This window comes from Perognathus longimembris, chromosome 11, assembly GCF_023159225.1.
Source record: "Perognathus longimembris pacificus isolate PPM17 chromosome 11, ASM2315922v1, whole genome shotgun sequence".
NCBI lineage: Eukaryota > Metazoa > Chordata > Mammalia > Rodentia > Heteromyidae > Perognathus > Perognathus longimembris.
Genome location: NC_063171.1, coordinates 66,565,072 through 66,586,434, shown reverse-complemented (window position 1 = coordinate 66,586,434; position 21,363 = coordinate 66,565,072). Strand labels below are relative to the sequence as shown.

Sequence of the window (21,363 nt, the reverse complement as noted above, 5' to 3'; positions counted from 1 at the left end):
TCTGAGCCTCAGTGCTAGCCACCCATGTCCTTTTTTTAATATTCTACTTAGCAGAGAAACTCCTAAGTTCCTGGTTCATTAGACTCGTGTACTTTCCAATACAGAAATTCTGTTATTAATCTGTGAATTCCTAGTGCTTAATGAACAGGACTGGAGAGTGTACTTCTCATCTGTCTATCACACACATATGTATATATATATAACATATACATAACTTCTATCATACTATATATAACACATATCTCAGGGATTCAGCATTATGTAAACAAGGGAATAAGCAAAAACATAAAACCCCCAAACACCAGGCCTTAGTCCACAGCTCCACGCAACCCCAGCTGCCGAACTATGTAATCTCCCTCCATATGCAGGGGCTATTTTTGCCTAACTCTGAAAAACTAGCACTCAAAGCCAAATTTTACATGTATTTTATGCTAAAGAATATGTGTCATGGCTGGGGATATGGCCTAGTGGCAAGAGTGCTTGCCTCGTATACAGGAGGTCCTACGTTCAATTCCCCAGCACCACATATACAGAAAATGGCCAGAAGCGGCGCTGTGGCTCAAGTGGCAGAGTGCTAGCCTTGAACAAAAAGAAACCAGGGACAGTGCTCAGGCCCTGAGTCCAAGCCCCAGGACTGGCAAAAAAAAAAAAAAAAAAAAAAAGAATATGTGTCATTAAATGCATGAGTAATATTTTGAAATTTTTTAAATAATTTAAGATTTTAAATGAGAATTGTACTTACAGTTGAATCAAAGGTTGAAACTTTTCTCTGAAATCAAGTCTCAATGGACAGCCAAATTTCCCCCAGTCATACCTGACCTTCTAGAAAAAGAAAAGCACTTCAGTTATGGTGTGTATTTGGCCCATTGACAGAATTCATTTTCTTTTTTCTTTTTTCTTTTTTGCCAGTCCTGGGCCTTGGACTCAGGGCCTGAGCACTGTCCCTGGCTTCTTTTTGCTCAAGGCTAGCACTCTACCACCTGAGCCACAGCGCCACTTCTGGCCATTTTCTCTATATGTGGGCGCTGGGGAATCGAACCCAAGGCTTCATGTATACAAGGCAGGTGCTCGTGCCACTAGGCCATATTCCCAGCCCGACAGAATTCATTTTCTTACCAAGTCTTTAGGTGGTTGCTGTCGCAGATAGGACCTGTAAAGGAAGACCTATTTCATTACTTATTTCCCTTTCCTCTTTTCAAACTTGGAAATGATGACTTCTTTTTAGGTAAGAAGGGATCACAAAAGTAGCTAAACAGGGTTAAAAAATGACTGGACATCTTCTACACATGTTTTCGCATCCGTGAGCACATCCCCCCCCCCACGCCCCCGGCACAAGCCACACGTTCTCAGATTGCGGCCTGCGCGTTGCTCAGGGTTGCAACTCCCTCTCCTTCCTGCTCGGACAGCGGCAGGGTTCTGAGGCCCAGAGTCACTGTGCTGTTCCCGTGCGTGTGTCCTGGAATGGTAACAAAGGAACAAAGGCACTGGGGAATCAGCGATAGATGCGTCCTTTGCAACTTCGGCTCCCTCCCAATTTAGATGTCTCCCTATCATGGAGTCCTCCTTTCTCATGAACTCAGAGGAGTTGGGCAAACGGTGACGAGCTTCTCTACTGCAGTCATGGGGGGCGAGGGGAGAGGATGTAGGAAGACAACGCCCCTTTATGTTTCCCTTAGACAGGAAGGAATAGCATAGATTGGGGGCTGAACCCCGCTCTGCAACTCTGAGTCAGATGGAGACCCCGGGTGGGCCTTTGTCCTGGGTGTCTCCCAGAAGGTTCCTTTCCATGTCTACACATTTAAGCTTGCAACGGACTACCCAATGTCAAGCCAGAGCCCCAGATCTGACAGGACCTCACTGCAGCGTTAACTGCTCGTAAGTTAGTAGTAGTGCACTGATACCCAACGCAGTACTTGTGTTAGAAAACATTTCTTACTTGTCAATAATGTAAGAAAAATCACGGTGTTGGCATTCGGTTTTACTAAACCTGCAAATGGAACAGAGCCAGGTGATGTCGGCACCCTCCCCCTCCCCTCAGCCCCCTCCCCCAGCCCCTCAGCCCCCTCCCCTCCCCTCAGCCCCCTCCCCCTCCCCTCAGCCCCCTCCCCCCTCCCCTCAGTCCCCCTCCCCCAGCCCCTCAGCCCCTCCCCCTCCCCTCAGCCCCCCTCCCCCAGCCCCTCAGCCCCCTCCCCCTCCCCTCAGCCCTCTCCCCCAGCCCCTCAGCCCCCCTCCCCCAGCCCCTCAACCCCCTCCCCCTCCCCTCAGCCCCCCTCCTCCCTCCCCTCAGCCCCCTCCCCCTCCCCTCAGCCCCTCCCCCTCCCCTCAGCCCCCCTCCCCCATCCCCTCAGCCCCCCCTCCCCCAGCCCCTCAGCCCTTCTCTGACCCGAGACGGCCACACGTGTGTGTGCACTGAACCACACTCTGGGTTAGTTTGTGCCCCTAGAATCACGAGTCCTCCACCTCTCCCTCCTCCTTTCTTCTCCTTATCTTCCTTCTTCTTCAGGTACTGGGGTTTGAACGTAGAGCCCTGTACGTGCTAGACAGGTGCTCTCCCCCTTGAGTTACGCTGCCTGCCCTTTCTTTTACCTTTTCTTTCCTGTTCTTGTTGCATTAAAAAAAAAAATCAGCTTCCTAAATGTTTCCTGAAGACAGTGGAATGTGAAGCCTACGGATTCACCGATGCTATGTCGTATGTGCTTATTTTAAGAATTGGAGAGAGAGAGGAGGCTGGGAGCGGTGGGTCACAGGGCAGCGGCGCTGGGCCAGGCGGGGGGCGTGCGCTGGAGCCGGCCACGGGCCGACTGCTTATTAAAAGGGGAGGAGGATGGGCTGGGGATGTGGCCTAGTGGTAGAGTGCTCGCCTCGTATACATGAAGCCCTGGGTTCGATTCCCCAGCACCACATATATAGAAAATGACCAGAGGTGGCGCTGTGGCTCAAGTGGCAGAGTGCTAGCCTTGAGCAAAAAGAAGCCAGGGACAGTGCTCAGGCCCTGAGTCCAAGGCCCAGGACTGGACAAAAAAATAAATAAATAAAAAAAAAAAAAAAAGGGGAGGAGGAGAATAAACACACGCCGGTGACGCAGGAGGAGACCCCTTCCTTCCCAGTGGGTGTCACACGGGCGGTGACTTGGCAGTGAGTTCACGCGGACCGGAACTGTGCCCGTGCCTGCTCAGTTGTGGATTTCGAGGGGCGTGTCAGTCGGTGGCCGTCAGCACCACCAGCAAGGGCTGCTAAGGACGGCGTTAGGACCCTCCCGGAGAGCGGGCGACGCGGAGGTGTACTTGCCCGCCAACCGCAATGTACTTATGAGAGTCGCAGCCCACCGCTATCTGGAACACCTGCAAGTGGAGAAACGTCCATGGTGACTCACGGAAGCTGCGGGGGGGGGGGGGGGGGGGGGACGGCAGCTAACGGCAGCTGCACGGCGGGCCTGAACTGCCGCAGAGCTGCGCCTGCTTCCCGCTTCCCGGCGCGGGAGGCCCGCAGGCGCCGAGGGAGAGGCCTGCCTAGGAGCCCACAGTGGACGCTCCCTGGACGCACGGCCTGAGGGGGGCTTGGTCGGGTTCAAGGACGTTCCCATTTTGTCAGGCCCTGAGTCCAAGGCCCAGGACTGGCAAATCAATAAATAAACAAATAAAATAAAATAAAAGAGAACAGAAATAAACGTCCCGATTTCCGGGGCATCCTGGGGTTTCGCATTCCGGGCGAGGGCCGCCCCGCCTGCAGCCGCCTCGGCCCCCGGAGGCCCCGCGGTGGCGCCCTGCCCGCTCTCTCCTCCTGGCTGCCTTCTGCCTTCCCTGCCCTGATGGCTTGCAGGGCGTTTCTCAGCCTCCCGACCTGCCGCCGGGTGTCCCTGAGCTGTGGGGGCCTGTGCGGCCCAGCTACCGCGGTGACCTGGTCCTTTCTTAGAGAGCAGTTGCTCCTTTGTCCACAAGCGTGCTGAGTGCTCAGTGCTCAGTGCTCAGTGCTCAGTGCTGAGTGCTCAGTGCTGAGTGCTGACTGCTCAGTGCTCAGTGCTCAGTGCTCAGTGCTCAGTGCAAGCACGGCGGCCGCCTCCGGCTCCCGCCTGAAGCTCTGCTCTGTTGGGAGGAAGCGCCGGGCTGCCATGAGGAGACCCCTGCTAGCCCGGGGGTGATGGGCAACACCGCCAGGCCCCACGTCGTGCGACTTTTCCTGGGTGCCAGCTTGGCCTCTTGAAATGGGCTCTCACTACGTGGGCCAGGGTCGCCTCAACGCGCGGGCCTCCCGCCTCAGCCTCCTGAAATTACAGACATGAGCCAGCACGCCGTGTTCATGCTTTTTTTTTTTTTTTTTTTTTTGCCAGTCCTGGGCCTTGGACTCAGGGCCTGAGCACTGTCCCTGGCTTCTTCCCGCTCAAGGCTAGCACTCTGCCACTTGAGCCACAGCGCCACTTCTGGCCATTTTCTGTATATGTGGTGCTGGGGAATTGAACCCAGGGCCTCATGTACACGAGGCAGGCACTCTTGCCACTAGGCCATATCCCCAGCCCGGTGTTCATGCTTTTTGAAAAACAAAATAAATAAACTGGCCCTGGATGCTCTGGCCGGAGAGCTCGGCCCCCGGGGTCTGCCGCAGGGCTGCGACGAGCGTCGCGTGCACGACCCACACGCCCTGAGAGGAAATCGGGGGGCCCGGCGGCAAAAGGCAATGGGAAATCCAACCATGGACTGGGCCGGCCCCGCGTGCCGCCACGCCTTGCTCCCCACACGGCGGTGCCCGGGCGGGGACCGCAGGGCGGAGAACGGGGGACATTCAAAGAACCAACGTAAACCTCGCGCATACACACACACGCCTACACGCGTACACATGCGCGCACATGCACACGTTTATGCATATACACTTATGCGCACAGACATATACGTTCCGTTTCTGAGTTGGGTCTCATTGTGTTGCTCAGGCTGGTCCTGAACTCATGAGTGAAGCGACCGCCCCGCCTCGGCTGCCCAGTGTCTGCGTCTGCAGGCGAACGCCGCTCTGCCGGTCCCTGATGTGTTCAGCACATTGCATGTACCCCAGGATACTTCTGCTGGGAGTAGTGATGGCTCCCAGGAAGGATGGAGCAGAATGAGTATTCATGGAGCCAGGCACCCGTGACTCAGGCCTGTAATCCTAGCTACTCAGGAGGCTGAGATCTGAGGATTGCAATTCGAAGCTAGCCCAGGCAGATGTCTGTGAGGCTCTTTTTTTTTTTTGCCGGTCCTGGGGCTTGAACTCACAGCCTATGCACTGTCCCTGGCTTCTTCCCGCTCAAGGCTAGCACTCTACCACTTGAGCCACAGTGCCACTTCTGGCCGTTTTCTATATATGTGGTGCTGGGGAATCGAACCCAGGGCTTCATGTATACGAGGCAAGCTCTGTGTCCACTAGGCCATATTCCCAGCCCCAAGTAGAATGAATATTACGGGTGAAAATTTAAATGAAAAGCGTTTTTTCTTTGTGGAGCTTCTCTAAGATGATAGGTTATATTTAATAGCTGGCCTGGATTATATTGAAGATGGGAAGATTATTAACTTCATTAAACCTCTGCCACTAAGAAAATGAACTGGTACCAGATACCCTACCCTAACTATAAATGCTGAGTATATGTTGCTTAAAAATAATATTCAGATTATGCAGAATTTAAACAATTACTGTATGTACATTAAATTCAAACCTAAGAAGATAGCAAGCATTGAAAAGAATAAGGCTGAGAACTCATGAGAGCTCCACTGAGGAGACATGACTTCTTTTCGTGTGTGTGTGTGTGTGTGTGTGTGTGTGTGTTTGTGTGTGTGTGCGCGCGCGCCAGACCTGGGACCTGGGGCTTGAACTCAGTGCTTGGACGTTGTCCTTGAGTGTCTGCTGGTGTGCTCAAGGCTAGTGCTCTGCCACTTGGGCCACAGCCCCCCTTCTGGCTTTTTGCTAGTTGATTGGAGAGAGGGGTCTCGCCTTTCCTGCCTGGGCTGGCTTCAAACCTGACCCTCGGATCTCAGTCTCCTGGGTAGCTAGGGTTCTAGGCCTGAGCCTCCAGTGCCCAGCCCCTCTCTCTCCTTCCGCAGCTGTGGTGGGTTTGTGCCCAGCGTTCTGCGGCTGGCCTTGCTCCGTAGGCCCTCGACACGAGAGCCAGGCACGGAGCACGGTCCTGCTTCACGGTCCTGCTTCTCCCGGGGCTGGGCCGCCTCCCCAGGGCCTCATTTCAAGGCCTGCTCTGCTTCCCCAGGAGCCAGGTTCCGAGACGGCGGCCTTTCACGTTCCTAAACGGTCCATCGGAACCCCGGGGTGCGGGGGTCCTCGGATCTGGCCGTCAGGACCAGCGGTCACCACCTCTTGAGGGGTTGTGATATCATTTTTCCTGGTGTAATTTTTTGCGTTTTCAAACATCTCCAGGAGCCTCGGAATCAGCAACCACTCTCGGATTACACGCGTGAGTTGCCCCGCAGGTGGATCTTGACACGATGCTCTGGGTGCAAAGGCAGGGATGAAGATGTCTCCGGGACGGCCGCAGACACGGGGCTGGCCCAGCCCGGGACTGGCCACAGGTAAGGGCCGGAGGAGGCGCGGCCGCAGCTGCCCTGGGCCCCATGCTGGGCTCGGAAGCCTCCCTCCCAGTGGGCAGAGCCACTCAGCCGAGCTGGCCACTCCAGCGGCCCTTGGCCCAGAAACACTGGCAGACAAGGGCTTGGAGTGTGGCGAAGCCCACGGGGAGAGAGTGGCGGGGGCCCCCGGGGTACCGGTTTGGATGTTCCTGGCCAGCGAGAGGACCTGCCGCCACAAGGCCGTGTTTTCCGGATGTCCACCAGGGCCACTGCGTGTTTCCCAGTGGGTTTCAGCGGGCATCTTGCTGCGTGGCGGCCCGAGAGGTGGCTGGATCGAAACCGTGCGTGCCCGGGAAGCACCGAGGAACGAGGAGGAGAGATCTGGTTACATCTGGTAACGACGGCACTGCTGGGATGCCATGCCTCGTGCCCTCACGCAACCCCCTCAACCCTCCTGCGGGGCTGGGGTCGCCCCCCCTCGCCAGCAGTGCGGGGGTCCTCGGGGCGCTGGAGGAGCACCCCAGCCAGGAGCAGCGGAGCTGGGGTCTGAACTCGGGGTAGGAGGCTCGCCGGGCGGGCTGGGGTGGGGCCTCCAGGCCCGAGTGGGGTGGGCCGGCCACGGTGTCCCAGCAAGACAGCCACCCAGGACGGCGCTTGGCAGCGGCCTCTCCGCCTCGGCCGGAGGTGGAGCCGGGCACACAGCCCTGCCCGCTTTCCTCGGGTGGGTGGCTCGAGGGGCTGGGGAGGCCGGGAGGAGGGAGGGGCACCGGCAGCGTGGATCGCACACTCCAGGGCGGTGGTTTCCGGACACTCGTGGCCAGCTCCCGCCCCGGACGCAGGACGGGCACAGGGGAGAGCGGTGTGGATGAAGCCACGTTTGAGTGTCTTTGATTGAATAAATGTGGGAGCAGTGTGGTCACAGACTGGCAGACATCTTTAACAAACCCAACCCGGCTTTACTTGCTCCCAAGAGTTTCCATTTCCCTTCACACAGTCTGATCTTCAAGCCTTTCAACAATGATGGCTGGGCGCTAGTGGCTCATGCCTGTAATCCTTGCTACTCAGGAAGCTGAGATCTAGGCTAGAGGTTCAAAGCTAGCCCAGGCAGAAAAGCCTGTGAGACTCTTATCTCCAATTAATGGGGGGGGGGGCAGAAGTGGAGGTGTGGCTCAAGTGGTAGAGCACCAACCAGCCTTGAGCAAAAAAACCTAAGCAAGGGCTGGGGATATGGCCTAGTGGCAAGAGTGTCTGCCTCGGATACACGAGGCCCTAGGTTCGATTCCCCAGCACCACATATACAGAAAACCGCCAGAAGCGGTGCTGTGGCTCAAGCGGCAGAGTGCTAGCCTTGAGCGGGAAGAAGCCAGGGACAGTGCTCAGGCCCTGAGTCCAAGGCCCAGGACTGGCAAAAAAAAAAAAAAAAAAAAAACCTAAGCAAGAGCGTGAGGCTCTGAGTTCAAGCCCCAGTACCAACACCTCCCTTCTCCTCCACACACACACACACACACACACGTACATGTGCACACACACCAATTATTTTACACATTTGTACTTGTTTATATAGCCCAGTTTAGATGGTGAACTCTCAGGAGGAAGATTTCAAGTGAAAAACAATGCCATCTGGACACGTGGAGCTGAGAACCTTGGCCAAGTAGAGAGTGGAGACCACCATGGCCATGAAGCCCACCAGCTGAACTGACTCGTAGGCGGTGAAGGTGTGACAGCCAACCCACGTCACACTTACCTTTTGGGCGACTGGGCATGTCTTCGAGTATTCACTAGCTCGGAGCTGAACGAGCACCAGGCCCGAGTTCTTCTCTCTAGGAAAAGCAACCCACAGGTCACTAGAGAACCACAGAGGGGGCGCCATGACTGGCTCACGTCTCGGTTCCCCACGCGTGACGCGAGACACGGCTGACCCTCCCGAGGGCGGCCTGGGGGATGCTGGCAGAGCAGCCCCCGTCTCCCAGGCCCCCCCCCCCCCACAGATGGTGGGCCCAGTGGGGAGCGGAAACGTCTCCCGCCTCTGGACGGCGGGCTCTGCATGGGGTGTCCGGTCCTGCCTGCTCCTGGGTGAAGGCGGGTGTGAGGACTCAGGGGTCCCTGCATGGATCTCCTGCAGGCCCTACAGGCCCCTCTCCGGGGTGTGGGCGTCAGAACAGTAAAGCGTAATTGGTCTCCCAACCGCATGCACATGTGCAGTGTCAGCAGACGGCAGTCCAAAGGGAGGTCAGACAGAGTGCAGTGTGTGTGTGTGTGTGTGCGTGTGCGTGCATGTGTGCATGTGTGTGTGCTAATCCTGGGGCTCGGACTCAGGGCCTAGGCCCTGTCTCTGAGCTCTTTTTGTTCAAGGCTAGCACTCGACCACTTGAGCCACAGGTCTAATGCTGGTTCTGTGTGTGTGTGTGTGTGTGTGTGTGTGTGTGTGTGTGTGTGCTTAATTAGTTTAGAATTGCATGGACTGTCCTACATGGACTGGCTTTGAACTGCAACCCTCAGACCTCAAGCTTCTGAGTAGCTGGGATTACAGGTATAAGCCACCAACACCCTGCAGAGAAAGCCTTTCCTATCACATGTGCATGAATCATTTTGTGTCCAGACAAAATGTGACGGCTCCAAAATAACAGAAAAAAGAAATGCAAAAGCCCGATTCATACACAAAAAGCTAGGAGGAAAAGAAACAAAAACATCCCGGGCAATCTGCTGTGTATTGTTCTGCAACGTAATTCCAACGTAATTCTCAGCAAATACCCCCAACCCAAACCACACCTGAAGGAACGATCCCAGGCCACTCGAGGGCAGAGAGCAGCAAGGAGCAAGGGATATTTGGAAGTATATATGGAGCCACTTTAGTAAGAGGATACCTAAAATAAACAACTGGGGTAGCAAATTTAAAAGCCACACTTAGGGGCTGGGAATATGGCCTAGTGGTAGGAGTGCTCGTCTTGTATACATGAAGTCCTGGGTTCAATTCCCCAGCACCACATACACAGAAAATGGCCATAAGTGGCGCTGTGGCTCAAGTGGTAGAGTGCTAGCCTTGAGCAAAAAGAAGCCAGGGACAGTGCTCAGGCCCTGAGTTCAAAGCCCAGGACGGGCAAATAAATAAATAAATAAAAGCCACACTTACTGCACTTTGAAGTAATCCTGTATCGACTCATAATTTGTATCTTGAGAAAAGGTAATGGTCTGAAAAAGAAAGTTAAGTGTGTGTAAGGCAGGGAAGTGTGTAAGGCAGGTGAGGCTGATGGAGTGTTGTGGCATTCCACATGCAGGTGCTCACGCCTGCGATCCCAGCTGCTCAGGAGGCTGAGATCTGAGGGCAGAGGTTCAAAGCCAGCCTGGGCAGCAAAGTGTATGAAACTCTTAGCTCCACTAAGCTATCTGAAGAGCCAGGAGTAGCGCTGTGGCTCAAGTGGTAGAGCGCTAGCCTTGAGCACTGACACTCAGGGACAGTGCCCAGGCCCCGAGTTCAAGCCCCAGGGTGCGCGCGTGCGCGCGCGCGTGCACACACACACACACACAATCAAAAAACAAGACCCCCAAGAAACAAACATATTAATATTATACTTTGTATATTTATTAAAAATCAAATGAAAGGATTTAAAATATGAACTTACTATGGTCTTCGTGCAGTAGCCCTGAGCGATTTCATAGTGCGTTACTTTCTGCATTTTTAAGATTTTGGGGCCATAGGATTCCACAACAATATCGACACCAGCGTTTTCCGGATAAATGATCTGAGACCAAACAGTGAAGCCTTCTCCTTTGTCCAAGAAGTAAAACAGTTGAAAGATGTTATTATGAAATGCCATGTACGGGCACTGGTCCTCCGTTCTCGAGGTCACGCTCTGCACCTCCAGCTTTAAGGGGTACTCCTGTGGTCGCACCGTGCCGTCCTCCGACACGGTCACCAGGTACACCTTCGACGACGCGCTCAGCGCAAAGGAGGATTCCACCCCCTCACTTGTCCACGCGTGTAGTTTTATTGCATCTCTCACATTAATCTTGGAGTAAAACATGACGTTATTTTCCATGAGTACTATAATATTTCCAAAATAATCTGGAAAAAAAAGAGAGAAAAGTGTGCATTACTTTTAAGTAGCCAGGAATCACTCTGTTTTACGGAAGCTTAGTTTCTTTTTTTGTGCCACGCTTGAGGCTTGAACTCATGGCCTTGGACTCTTGCTTGGCTTTTCCCCTCCAGGCTGGCACTCCACGATGTGGGCCACAGCTCTACTTCCAGCTCTCTGCTGCTGGAGAGAAGCACCTCACAGACTTTTCTGCCCGGGGTTGGCATTGAACCTCGGTCCTTAGATTTCAGCCTCCTGCATAGCTAGGATGACAGGCGTGAGTCACTAGCACCCAGGGCATACTTTTAATCCAAATCATGTCTTTCACAATCACAATATGCTTTTAGGAAATGGGATTGCAAGTGTGAGCTCTGAACTCTATCGGTAGTGGAGAACTCTTCTCCTTTCCCAAACACACTTCTCTTCTGGCCACTGGATCTCTTTCGATTAGCATATGGTGGGAAAAGATCTGGGCAGGACTTGGCTGTGGTAGTATTGTTGAGATGTTCCCCTCACCTTCCTGTGGGAAGCCCTGACCCTCTCGGGAAGAAAGGGCCCATGGGACCTGAGATGATTGGTCCTAGGGTGGGGTGCAAATCTGATGGGCTGGTGTCCTTGCTAGAAGAGGAACAGATCTCCCCTCCCCCGGGATCTCTAGGACTGGTGGCTGTCTATTACCCAGGCCTAGAGGCCTTGCCAGAATTCTATCCTGACAGTTATGTGACCTCAGAATAGCAGAAAGATAAAGCTCACCAGTGAGGCTAATACGCACAATTGATGGTGAAACTAAAAGCTTTCATGACAAAAACGAACAGAATTCATGAATTAGCACTACAAAACAATCAAAATCAAGAAAACACAACACTGACTAAAAATTGCTAGCAGACTAGCTTAGTAAACACAAGAGGGAAAAAAAGCACACTACAGGAAAACAACCAAATGGCAGGAAATATGACATATTTATCCATCCTAACATTCAACATCAACAGGCTCAACTCCCCAACCTAAAGACATAGAACAGCAGATTGGATCAAAACACAGAATCCAACCATTTGCTGTCTCCAAGAAACTCATCTCACAGTCAAAAATAAACACAAGTTCCAAGTGAAGGATGGAAAAAGATCTTTCATGCAAGAAAGTCCATGAGACGCTCATCTCCAATGAACCACCAAAAAGCCAGAAGTGGCTCTGTGGCCCAAGTGGTAGAGTGCCAGCCTTGAGTATAAAAGTTCAGGGACAGTGCTCAGACTCTGAGTTCAAGCCCCAGGACTGGCAAAAAAAAAACCAACAAAAAAACAAACCACCAAACATATGCATATAGATAACCCCATGCAAAAGTGTCTATAAGTGTCTAAAAGCAAAAAATACAGCTGATATATGAAACTAAACACCTAATTACAAGACATGCAGTCAGGAGCTGGGAATATGACCTAGTGGCAAGAGCGCTTGTCTCGTATATATGAAGCCCTGGGTTCGATTCCCCAGCACCACATATATAGAAAATGGCCAGAAGTGGCACTGTGGCTCAAGTGGCAGAGTGCTAGCCTTGAGCAAAAAGAAGCCAGGGACAGTGCTCAGGCCCTGAGTCCAAGACCCGGGACTGGAAAAAAAAAAAAAAAAGACATGCAGTCAAATGAGAATTACACTTTTTCTACATAATGGTAAGTAATAGAAAAAAGAAATGCAGACTTTCATGTACTTTTGGAGGAGTTTAGCCTGTGGTAAATCTTGCTGGAGGCTGATTAGAGGACTTAGAACTTACCTCTCATTCAGGAATTCTGCTATTTATACAGAAATTCCTTTTTTTTTTTTTTTTGCCAGGGATGGGGCTTGAACTCAGGGCCTGAGCACTGTCCCTGGCTTCTTTTTTGCTCAAGGTTAGCACTCTACCACTTGAGCCACAGCGCCACTTCTGGCCGTTTTCTATATATGTGGTGCTGGGCTTCATGTAGGTGAGGCAAGCTCTCTACCACTAGGCCATATTCCCAGCCCCTGTACAGAAACTCTTATGTGTGCGTGTATCTGCATATTCTCTGAGTATCACTTGTAACCGCAAAAGAACTAAGTCCTAACATGCCTTGGTATCTAACTATCTCTAGCTCTGTTAATAAACACCATTGAACACAGAAAATGGAACATTATGCAATGGCTGAAATGGTGTCAGGTTCTGTGTATTGAGCTGCTTTGAAGGTATGCATTTGCTTTCCGGCAAGTGTGGGGAGGTGTGAGCTGATGGAAAGGGGAACGGAAGGGACCTTCAGCCCTGGGGCTCATGCAGGTTGGGTAGCCTAAACACCTTACTTCATATTTCTGAGGGGCAGCATTACCAACTTGGTAGTGGAAGTCCTCTTAAATGTCCCCCAATGTGTCCTTCTGATGAATCTCCTCATTACGGTGGCCCACAAGCTTTTAAAAACACTACATAAAGCCAGGCACCATAGGCTCACGCCTGTAATCCTAGCTACTCAGGAGGCTGAGATATGAAGATGGTTTTTTGAAGCCAACTCAGGCAAAAAAACAAAAACAAAATCCTGTGAGACGCTTATCTCCAATTAAGCACTCAAAAAAGTTGGAAGTGGAGGTATGGCTTAGCTGGTAGTGGCTCGTCTTGGATTAGGGACAGTGCCCAGGCCCCGAGTTCAAGCCCCAGGATTGGCACAAAAAGATAAAAACACTAACACATCCCGAGTCTCTTGGCTTAAAACCCATCTCAGCTTCTCTAGGGGGCTGAGGAGAGGGAACATTTAAGGCTTGTCAGGCTTTTCATCACCTGACTCTTATTTTTGCTGAAGAAACCCTTTTCTCTAGTTTGTTGTGTGTCTAGTCTGTTGACTTTCTCTTTCCTACTGTCTGGGCTTCTGGGCCGTCACTCTCTTCCTACTCAACAATCCCTAGTTCCCAGATCTCCCTTTAAACACCATTTCTTCTCGGAATCTTCCCTCAGTCCCCACTCAGCACCCCCAAATTTAGGTACAGATTCATTTGTGTTTGTCTATAGAGCCATCTACTGGCTCTGCGGCAGAGACAAACACGCCCCATCTGCATACTGTTCATCCTGTGCTATTCTATAAACTCCGGGACGGTAGGAATCGTGTCTGATTTGGTGTGACGGCTCCAGTCCCTAGAAGAGTGCCTTGCAAACAAGGTGCTTAGTGAATGTTTTTTTTTCTCATTTATTTATTCTGAAGAATACTGGTTATACATTGTTCTAGATGTTGAGGGCTAGAAGCAGCACAGAAAGAAGGCCCAGATTGGCTACTTGTGGAAGATCTGTTTAGTAAACAATTACACATCTAACTTGTTAAGGTAAGAGCTGGGAAGGGGTTCTCTGATAAGGTGACATTAACAAATATCAAGCATTTTTTTCCTAAGCATTTCAGTTACAATTCCGTATAGAATTGAAATGGGAGCTTTATAGTATAGATTAGGAAACTTGAGGCCTAGAGAGACCTGAATGGCTTGTTTATAGATTTGAAGACAAGTCTATCTAAACCTACTATGATTTATTTTTCTGGTTGTGGTGGTGGTGGTTTTGCCCACCCAGGACCAGTGTCCTTGAGCTTTTGTGATAGGCTAGTATTCTAGCGCTTGAGCCACAGTTCCACTTCCAGTTGTTTCATGATTGATTGGAGATGAGAGTCTCACAGAGGGCCTTTCCTGCCCAGGAACTGTGATTCCTTAGCTCTCAGTCTACTGAGTGGCTAGGATTACAGGTGTGCTTTGAGCCAGGCTCTACAACACTTTTTTAAAAATAGGTTTAACTACATCCTCCTAAAGGATACATTGAAGTTCTTTTTTTTTTTTTTTGGCCAGTCCTGGGGCTTGTGCTCAGAGCCTGAGCACTGTCCCTGGCTTCTTTTTGCTCAAGGCTAGCACTCTGCCACTTGAGCCACAGCGCCCCTTCTGGCCGTTTTCTACATATGTGGTGCTGAGGAATCGAACCCAGGGCTTCATGTATACAAGGCGAGCACTCTTGTCACTAGGCCATATTCCCAGCCCCCTACATTCAAGTTCTGATGCCAGGACCACTTAGGAGTGGGAGCACTTTTGGAATCAGGATTGTTGGACTTTGTTGAGACCGTGTCTTCCTTCCTGGAGTGGGAGTGGCCCTGCGCCCCGTCTGACGGGGCCATGTGGAGACAGAGACTCACACCGAGAAGCCACGTGGTGGCCCTTGAGACTGGAAGGCCAGGGGGGCAGGGATTTCCAGCAGCCACCGGAAGGGTCCGGTCCAGGATTCACAGAGCACAGCCCTGTCCACCCGTACCACGCCCGAGTCCACTGCTTCCCTTCGCGTCTGCTGGTGGAGCGGCGGGAAGCTGGATCTGCAGGCTGCTCCGTGGGACCCCGGCTAACAGTAGCTGAATTTCAGATCCATCCGTTGCTAGACGGTGAGCAGTGTGCCACAAACCATCCAAAGGCCCACGAACCCGGCATCTGAAATGACCACATCCTCCCAAGGAAGTTACAAGGAAAAGCCACAACCCTTTTAGCAGGACTGGGAGCATCTCACCTACAAAAACATCATAAATATTGCTGCCACCGGCTAGCAGTGACAGGTCCTCCTCTCCAGTAGTTGCTTGCATAATTCCGGTCACGGTGAAGTTTTGGTAACAATAGTACACTTTGTTTCTGTCCCACATCACCAGATCTGGCATGGCTGAGTACAGGAAACGCGATCTGAGTACGGTGTCCACGGGAATCTCCAGGGCGAAGTCCTGGGAAGCCCACCGGGCGGAATGTTCGTTATAGGTCATGAGGTAAACCTTTGTGCCGGCAGTGCAGGAGACACAGTGCTGGACTAACACAGCGAACTCTGCGGGGTGCAGGGTGTACCCCAGGTGTTGTATGGTCAGAGTGTCATGAGACGGAAGACCAAGAATACTTTTCAGTTCTGCTGTGGTTATTAATTTGACAAACTTGAATGAAGAGTATCCGAGGTAAATTTCGTGTTCTGTCCAGGCCAATATGACACTATGGCCTTTTCTCATCTGTGAGAAAAATGGAAACACAATTAGAAAAATGAGTTTTAGAGAGACAGCTACCAATGTCTGGTGTCTGGTGGTCTCCATTTACAATGAAAAGGCAGGGGCTGGGCTGGGGATATGGCCTAGTGGCAAGAGCGCTCGCCTCGTATACATGAAGCCCTGGGTTCGATTCCCCAGCACCACATATATAGAAAACGGCCAGAAGCGGCGCTGTGGCTCAGGTGGTAGAGAGCTAGCCTTGAGCAAAAGGAAGCCAGGGACAGTGCTCAGGCCCTGAGTCCAAGGCCCAGGACTGGCAAAAAAAAAAAAAAAAAAAGAAAAAAAGAAAGGCAGGGGCGAGGCTGTGGTTTGGCAGTAGAGCAGGTAATGAGAATACATGAAGCCCTTGGTCCCTTCAGCACCAAGAAAATAAATGATTAAATCAAATCCCACTAATGGTCGATTTTGTGGTAGTATGTTTAACAATGATACTTCAGGTTTGCAAGTATATTAAAATAAAAGTGCATGTACACACTGCCCTACTATGTAACTGTACCCTTTTTGCACAACACCTTGTCAAAAAATTTGTGTTCAATTAATAAACAAATAAATTTAAAAAATTATGCTAAAAATAAATAAAAGTGCATCAATCATAAGGGAATGAGTGATTGGAATACAACATAAATGTGTGGAGACGTAGCAATGACCCTCCCCCCTTCACTGATATAAACGAATCAAAATAGGAAAAATACATTACATCACATAAAAATAAACGATAACATCCATTTTATCCTCTCACATATCGTTCCTATTAAGAGGAATAACAAATCTTAATTCCCTTTTAAAATCTTGCTGGGTGCCAGTGGCTTACACCTGTAGTCCTAGCTACTCCTGTTGTGTAACCAGACACCCGGGTGGGCCTCGAACCAGCACTCAGTCACTAGGGCTAGGAGTCTTCTATTTAGCTGTGCACAGCATCTGATCGCCACCACCGGGAAGGTGAGGCACCGCACTGGGCCTCCATGGGGCTGGGTTTGTGAAGGCAAAAATCACAGGTACCACACGCAGGTGGCCTGGCAAGTTAGGCAAAGCAAGCCAGCAGACGTGCAGAAGCAGCACTGTGGCTAGTGATTACAATCCCAGTGAACTCCGGTAAACAAAGCAATCAAAGCAATACAATTCTTGGTTCTGAGTGCTACTATTTACCTATTTAACTTAATTAACCTTAGATCTTTCTCTTTCTGGAACTTCCCCTAAATTAAAACATGCAAACTGAGTGGTCTTCCTCATTCCTTTCCTGTCTGTAAGTGTTGTCTGGTCTTTGTGCCTGTGATTATTTTTGTGTGTTTCTTTCTTGCGCTGTGCCTGACTGACAAATGAATGATGGGGAACGTTCCTTCCACTCCCCTGGACTTGACTTTAGCTCACTGGAAAGATGTACAGGTGACAGCCCACAATCAGTCAATCAGTGAGAGTGTCCGCAAAAAAGAACTCTAGGGCCCCCACCCAGCTTTCTTAAGCAGAAAATTATTTGGTGTGCTAAAATGTTTTACTAAAACTATCAAGCCCTGGAAAATGAGGCTGGAGAATGCTAAAATTATTTGTTAAAGGTTTTTGTCTTAAAATGTACGGCCGATGCTTATTCAGCGCGCTTTAAGATCTTTTGAAAATGTATGTGTGTGTGCATGTGTGAGTGTGAACATGTTCAAGACTGCAGTATGATGCAAAACTAAGTTTAAGTTTAAAGTCAAGGGGTCATCAAGTTTGGGCATTACCAAATGCTTTAAAAGATTTCTCAGGGTTCTTTAATTAAAATTAAAAAAAATCAGAGCTAAGTGTCGGAAATTTGGATCTAAAAGGATATATATATGTATATATATGTATATATATATATATACACTAAACTAATGGGGATAGAAGTAAACTCTCATTAACTCTATGTATGTAGGAAGAAATGGCAAAATGGGCCAATGTTTCTCACTAATATATTGGAAAGCTGAATGGATAAGTATTTCTAATTGTAATTCTTGCATTAAGGAAAAATTCAAAGGTCTTCATGCCATGCAGTAACTGGGACTGAAGGAAAAAAAAAGAGGCTCTTTTGAAACAAGCAGCCTGTAGGCAAAGGGCGGCACCTGGTTTCAGAATGCCTGTGAGCTTCAGTTTTTCCGATGCAGATAAAAGCTAAAATGTTGTGTTAGTGTTAAAAAGGCTTTGGAAATCAAGAATACATTTCTAGATAAGAAATTTGGAAGTAAAATTGTCCTAAATAATTATTGCAAAGTGAGAAAAGGAGAATTATGGCTACCAAAAAGTTTAATTGCCATTCCAGCTTCTTTGTAGGTTTTTTTGTAACAGTTTCCAGCAGGCCCACAGAGAAGCACAGGTGATTCCTACAAGTTTGTCAAGATCTAATACTGGCCCTTAATAAGTTCCAGGTAAGAGAGCATGCTTAAAAACTACTTCTGTGTGGACCACCTTGTTGCTTCTAATTGGAGTAAAGTGGCCTCTTGTAAGACTCACTGATCTGAAATCTGCGGTTGGAAGCCAGCCTGGGCAGAGAAAGGTCCCTGTGAGAGACTTGTCTCTAAGCAGCCAGCAGAGTGCTGGGAACGGAGTTGTGTGGAGCTCAAAGTGATAGGGTGCTAATCTTGAGCTGGAGAGCTGGGGGACAGCGCTCAGGCCCTGAGTCCAAGACCAGTGGAAAGTCACTCCGCCTGGGACAAAAGTGATGGAGCATCCAGAGGCAGTAAGCCACTGCTTGGATGGCAGAGATGGTGTCAGATCCTAGAGTCACTCCTGTTTGGCCTTTCAAAAGTTAATCAAAGCCGGGAAGTCCTAGAAGAATAGTTCATAAGCATGGCTTTCCAATGCCCATGTCTGTCTACTGGGCAGTAACTTGCCAGTCATCTGTGATAGTGGTTATTAAGGGTAAGTTTGTCAAATGAGAGGATAGATTAAAATCTCACCCCCCCCCCACCCCAGCATTTACTCAAAGCTCTGACTGGCAGTGAGAATTTTAAGCTGATACATCTGTTTAGGAAAGCTTGTAGACCTGAGATTGTGTCCTTATTGAGATCTGTTAAAGGCCTGCAAAGGTAATTTTTTTAGGTCATCAGAGATCAGTTCCCCAGCCAGTCAGGAAAAAGCTTTTACAAACTAGAATGTTAAAAGGCACAAATTTGTAAACCTGAAGTCACCTATCTGGGCTTCATATTAAGAGAGGGCAAGTGTTGGCTGTCAGATGCACGTAAAGAGACTGTGCTGAAAATCCCTGTGCCTAAATCAGCCAGACAAGTCAGAGTTCCTGGGAACAGACTTTAGTAGACCCAGGGCCACGAGCTTTGCCTCCTGTGCCCCAGTATTCCCAAGAAGACTTGGAGTGGATAAAGAAAATTCCCATGGCCCACAAACCTCTGGACAGAGAAGGAAACAATGACTGGTGGAAAACTTGTGAAGGGAAACTTATCCTGCCACAAGGGCTGGGTAAGGGGATCCTTAAGAGAATCCACTGAGTTTCTCACATGGGAACCCGAAAAATGCAGGACTTGCTCCAACACTCCAAAGTGAAAATTAGACAAGGAGATCAACTTATTGAAGATATTGTTAAAAACTGCAAGGCCTGTCAGCTTGCCAATGCCCTCAGGTTACTAAAGGAGCTCGCCTCTGTGGGAATAGGCCAGGCGTGTACTGGGAAGTAGATTTCACAGAAATTACAAATATTTGCTAGTTTTTGTAGATACCTTTTCAGGATGGGTTGAAGCCTATTCAACAAAGCATGAGACTGCGAATGTAGTGGCTAAGAAGATCCTGGCTTCCCATCCACCATTGGGTCAGACAACGGACAGGCTTTCGTCTCAAAAGTAAGTCAGGGAATAGCCGCTGCACTGGGGACGGATTGGAAATTGCATTGTGCTTATAGACCCCAGAGTGCAGGACAGGTAGAGAAAAATGAATTGGACTCTAAAAGAGACCTTAACTAAACCGGCCTTAGAGACTGGCGCAGACTGGGTGTCACTCCTTCCTTTTGCTCTGCTTAGAGTAAGAAATTCTCCCTATCAGCTTGGCTTTACTCCTTTTGAAATAATGTACAGGTACCCCCCGTCCATTATCCCTAGGCTTCAGACTGAATTGCTTGCTGATTTGGATGATGCTGAATTTTTGTGTAAACTCGATTATTTGCAGCTCGTGCACAAGAATGTGACCCCAACTTAAGGCATTATATGATTCCGCTTCTGTCCCTACCCCCCATTTATTCAGACCAGGGGACTGAAATCCTTAGAACCACGGTGGAAGGAACGCTAGACGGCATTGCCACTTGGGTTCATTGCTTCCACGCCAGGCCAGCTGACCCCTTTGCCCTGGACGACGACTACCGTGGTGGAACATGGGAGGTCTCCAAGCACCCAACTCAGCCGCTTCGCCTTCGCCTCAAGAAAAGAAAGTTAGACTGAATATTGTTATAATTTTCTTTTTGCCTTCTTTCCTTACTACCCTGGCTAGTGTTGATGTTATTTTGGCAGCTCACTCCCTTATTTTAGGTAGTTTTGGGCTTGCTCAAGAATACAGGTATAGCCACCCGACCCTTAGAGCACAGCTGAGAAGTTTATGTATTATTTTGTTGTTTACATTTGGATACTAAACACTATACAGCTGATGGTAAGTCTGTATAGCTGAAAGTTAATTTTCAGTTTGCAGTAATCCTGCAGTCCCTTGGTGAAGTAGACTAAGGTTATAGGTTCCTGGCTAGGTAAGGTCAACGCCCCTGAGTCAGCCTGAAGAAGTTACAGAAGATGGATGATCTTCACCCATCAGACCCCCCTTAAAAACCGAGGGACCAGAGTTGTTTTTTGGAAGATGAGGCAGGATAAACTAGAGGCATGCAAAACAGAGGTACAGAGACTGTACTTGTGAGAAATGGTGACAGGCCCTTTGGTTACTACTTTGGGCCCTATTGGCCCATGCCTTACCTCTATATCATCCCCTAGACATGCAAGCCATTGAAATGGACAGAATGGAGCCATGATTGGCTCCCAAGGTACCAAAAAGAAAAAGGGGGAAATGAAGTGCCAGACTTTGAAGCCAGGCCCCATTTTACCACGTGAACCCCATTTTACCACGCGAACCCCACTTTACCACGTGAACCTGAGATAAGCAGGCCCCGTGAGCAGACCCAGGATAAGCCCATTAGGGCCCAGCCGGTCTAGAAATCTAACAGCTGGGAATGCTTAACTCTGACGACCCCTGGGGTGCCTCGGACCCTGAGCCAATCAGATTTGTACCTGTGTCCTAATCTTGCTTGAACAGCTGATTGTTGTAACCTTGTTCTTTGCCTTTATAAGCCCTGTGTAATCACAGCTCGGGGCTTCCTCCTAACCTCCGCTGTGTCGGTGGGTAGGACGAGGCCCGAGTTGCAGCTCGCTTAAATAAAGCCTTGCCTTGCTTTTGCATTTTGGAATGTCTGAGTCTCCGTGGTCTTCTTGGTGGTGGTCTCGCGACTTGGCACAACAATACATTGTATATTGCAGACCAATTATAGAAATGAAGGCTGACTTCTTGTCAAATGTAAGAGAGAATGGATTGGCATCTTTATAAATTGTACTTTTGTTGGTGGTGGTGTTCCTGGTCCTGGGGCTTGAACTCAGGGCCTGAGCACTGTCCTGAGCCTCTTTGTGATCAAGGCTAGTGCTCTACCACTTGAGCTACAGCGCCACTTCTAGCTTTTTCTGAGTCGTTTGTTGGAGGTAAGAGTCTCATGGATTTTCTTGCCCAGGCTGGCTTTGA

At 49.9% G+C, this 21,363-nt stretch overlaps 1 protein-coding gene across 1 annotated transcript in view; it reads right to left on the bottom strand.

Moving 5' to 3' along the window:
* Catspere (catsper channel auxiliary subunit epsilon) overlaps positions 1–21,363 on the bottom strand; it is a 67,368-nt gene that overhangs the window by 21,280 nt on the left and 24,725 nt on the right. Inside the window, exons 10-17 of the mRNA XM_048357500.1 lie at positions 15,126–15,593; positions 10,160–10,602; positions 9,670–9,728; positions 8,284–8,359; positions 3,289–3,341; positions 1,937–1,987; positions 1,117–1,150; positions 743–822 (exon numbers count right to left, since the gene is read on the bottom strand). Of these exons, the coding sequence (XP_048213457.1) occupies positions 743–822; positions 1,117–1,150; positions 1,937–1,987; positions 3,289–3,341; positions 8,284–8,359; positions 9,670–9,728; positions 10,160–10,602; positions 15,126–15,593 (1,264 nt within the window). The remainder of the gene's footprint in view (positions 1–742; positions 823–1,116; positions 1,151–1,936; positions 1,988–3,288; positions 3,342–8,283; positions 8,360–9,669; positions 9,729–10,159; positions 10,603–15,125; positions 15,594–21,363) is intronic.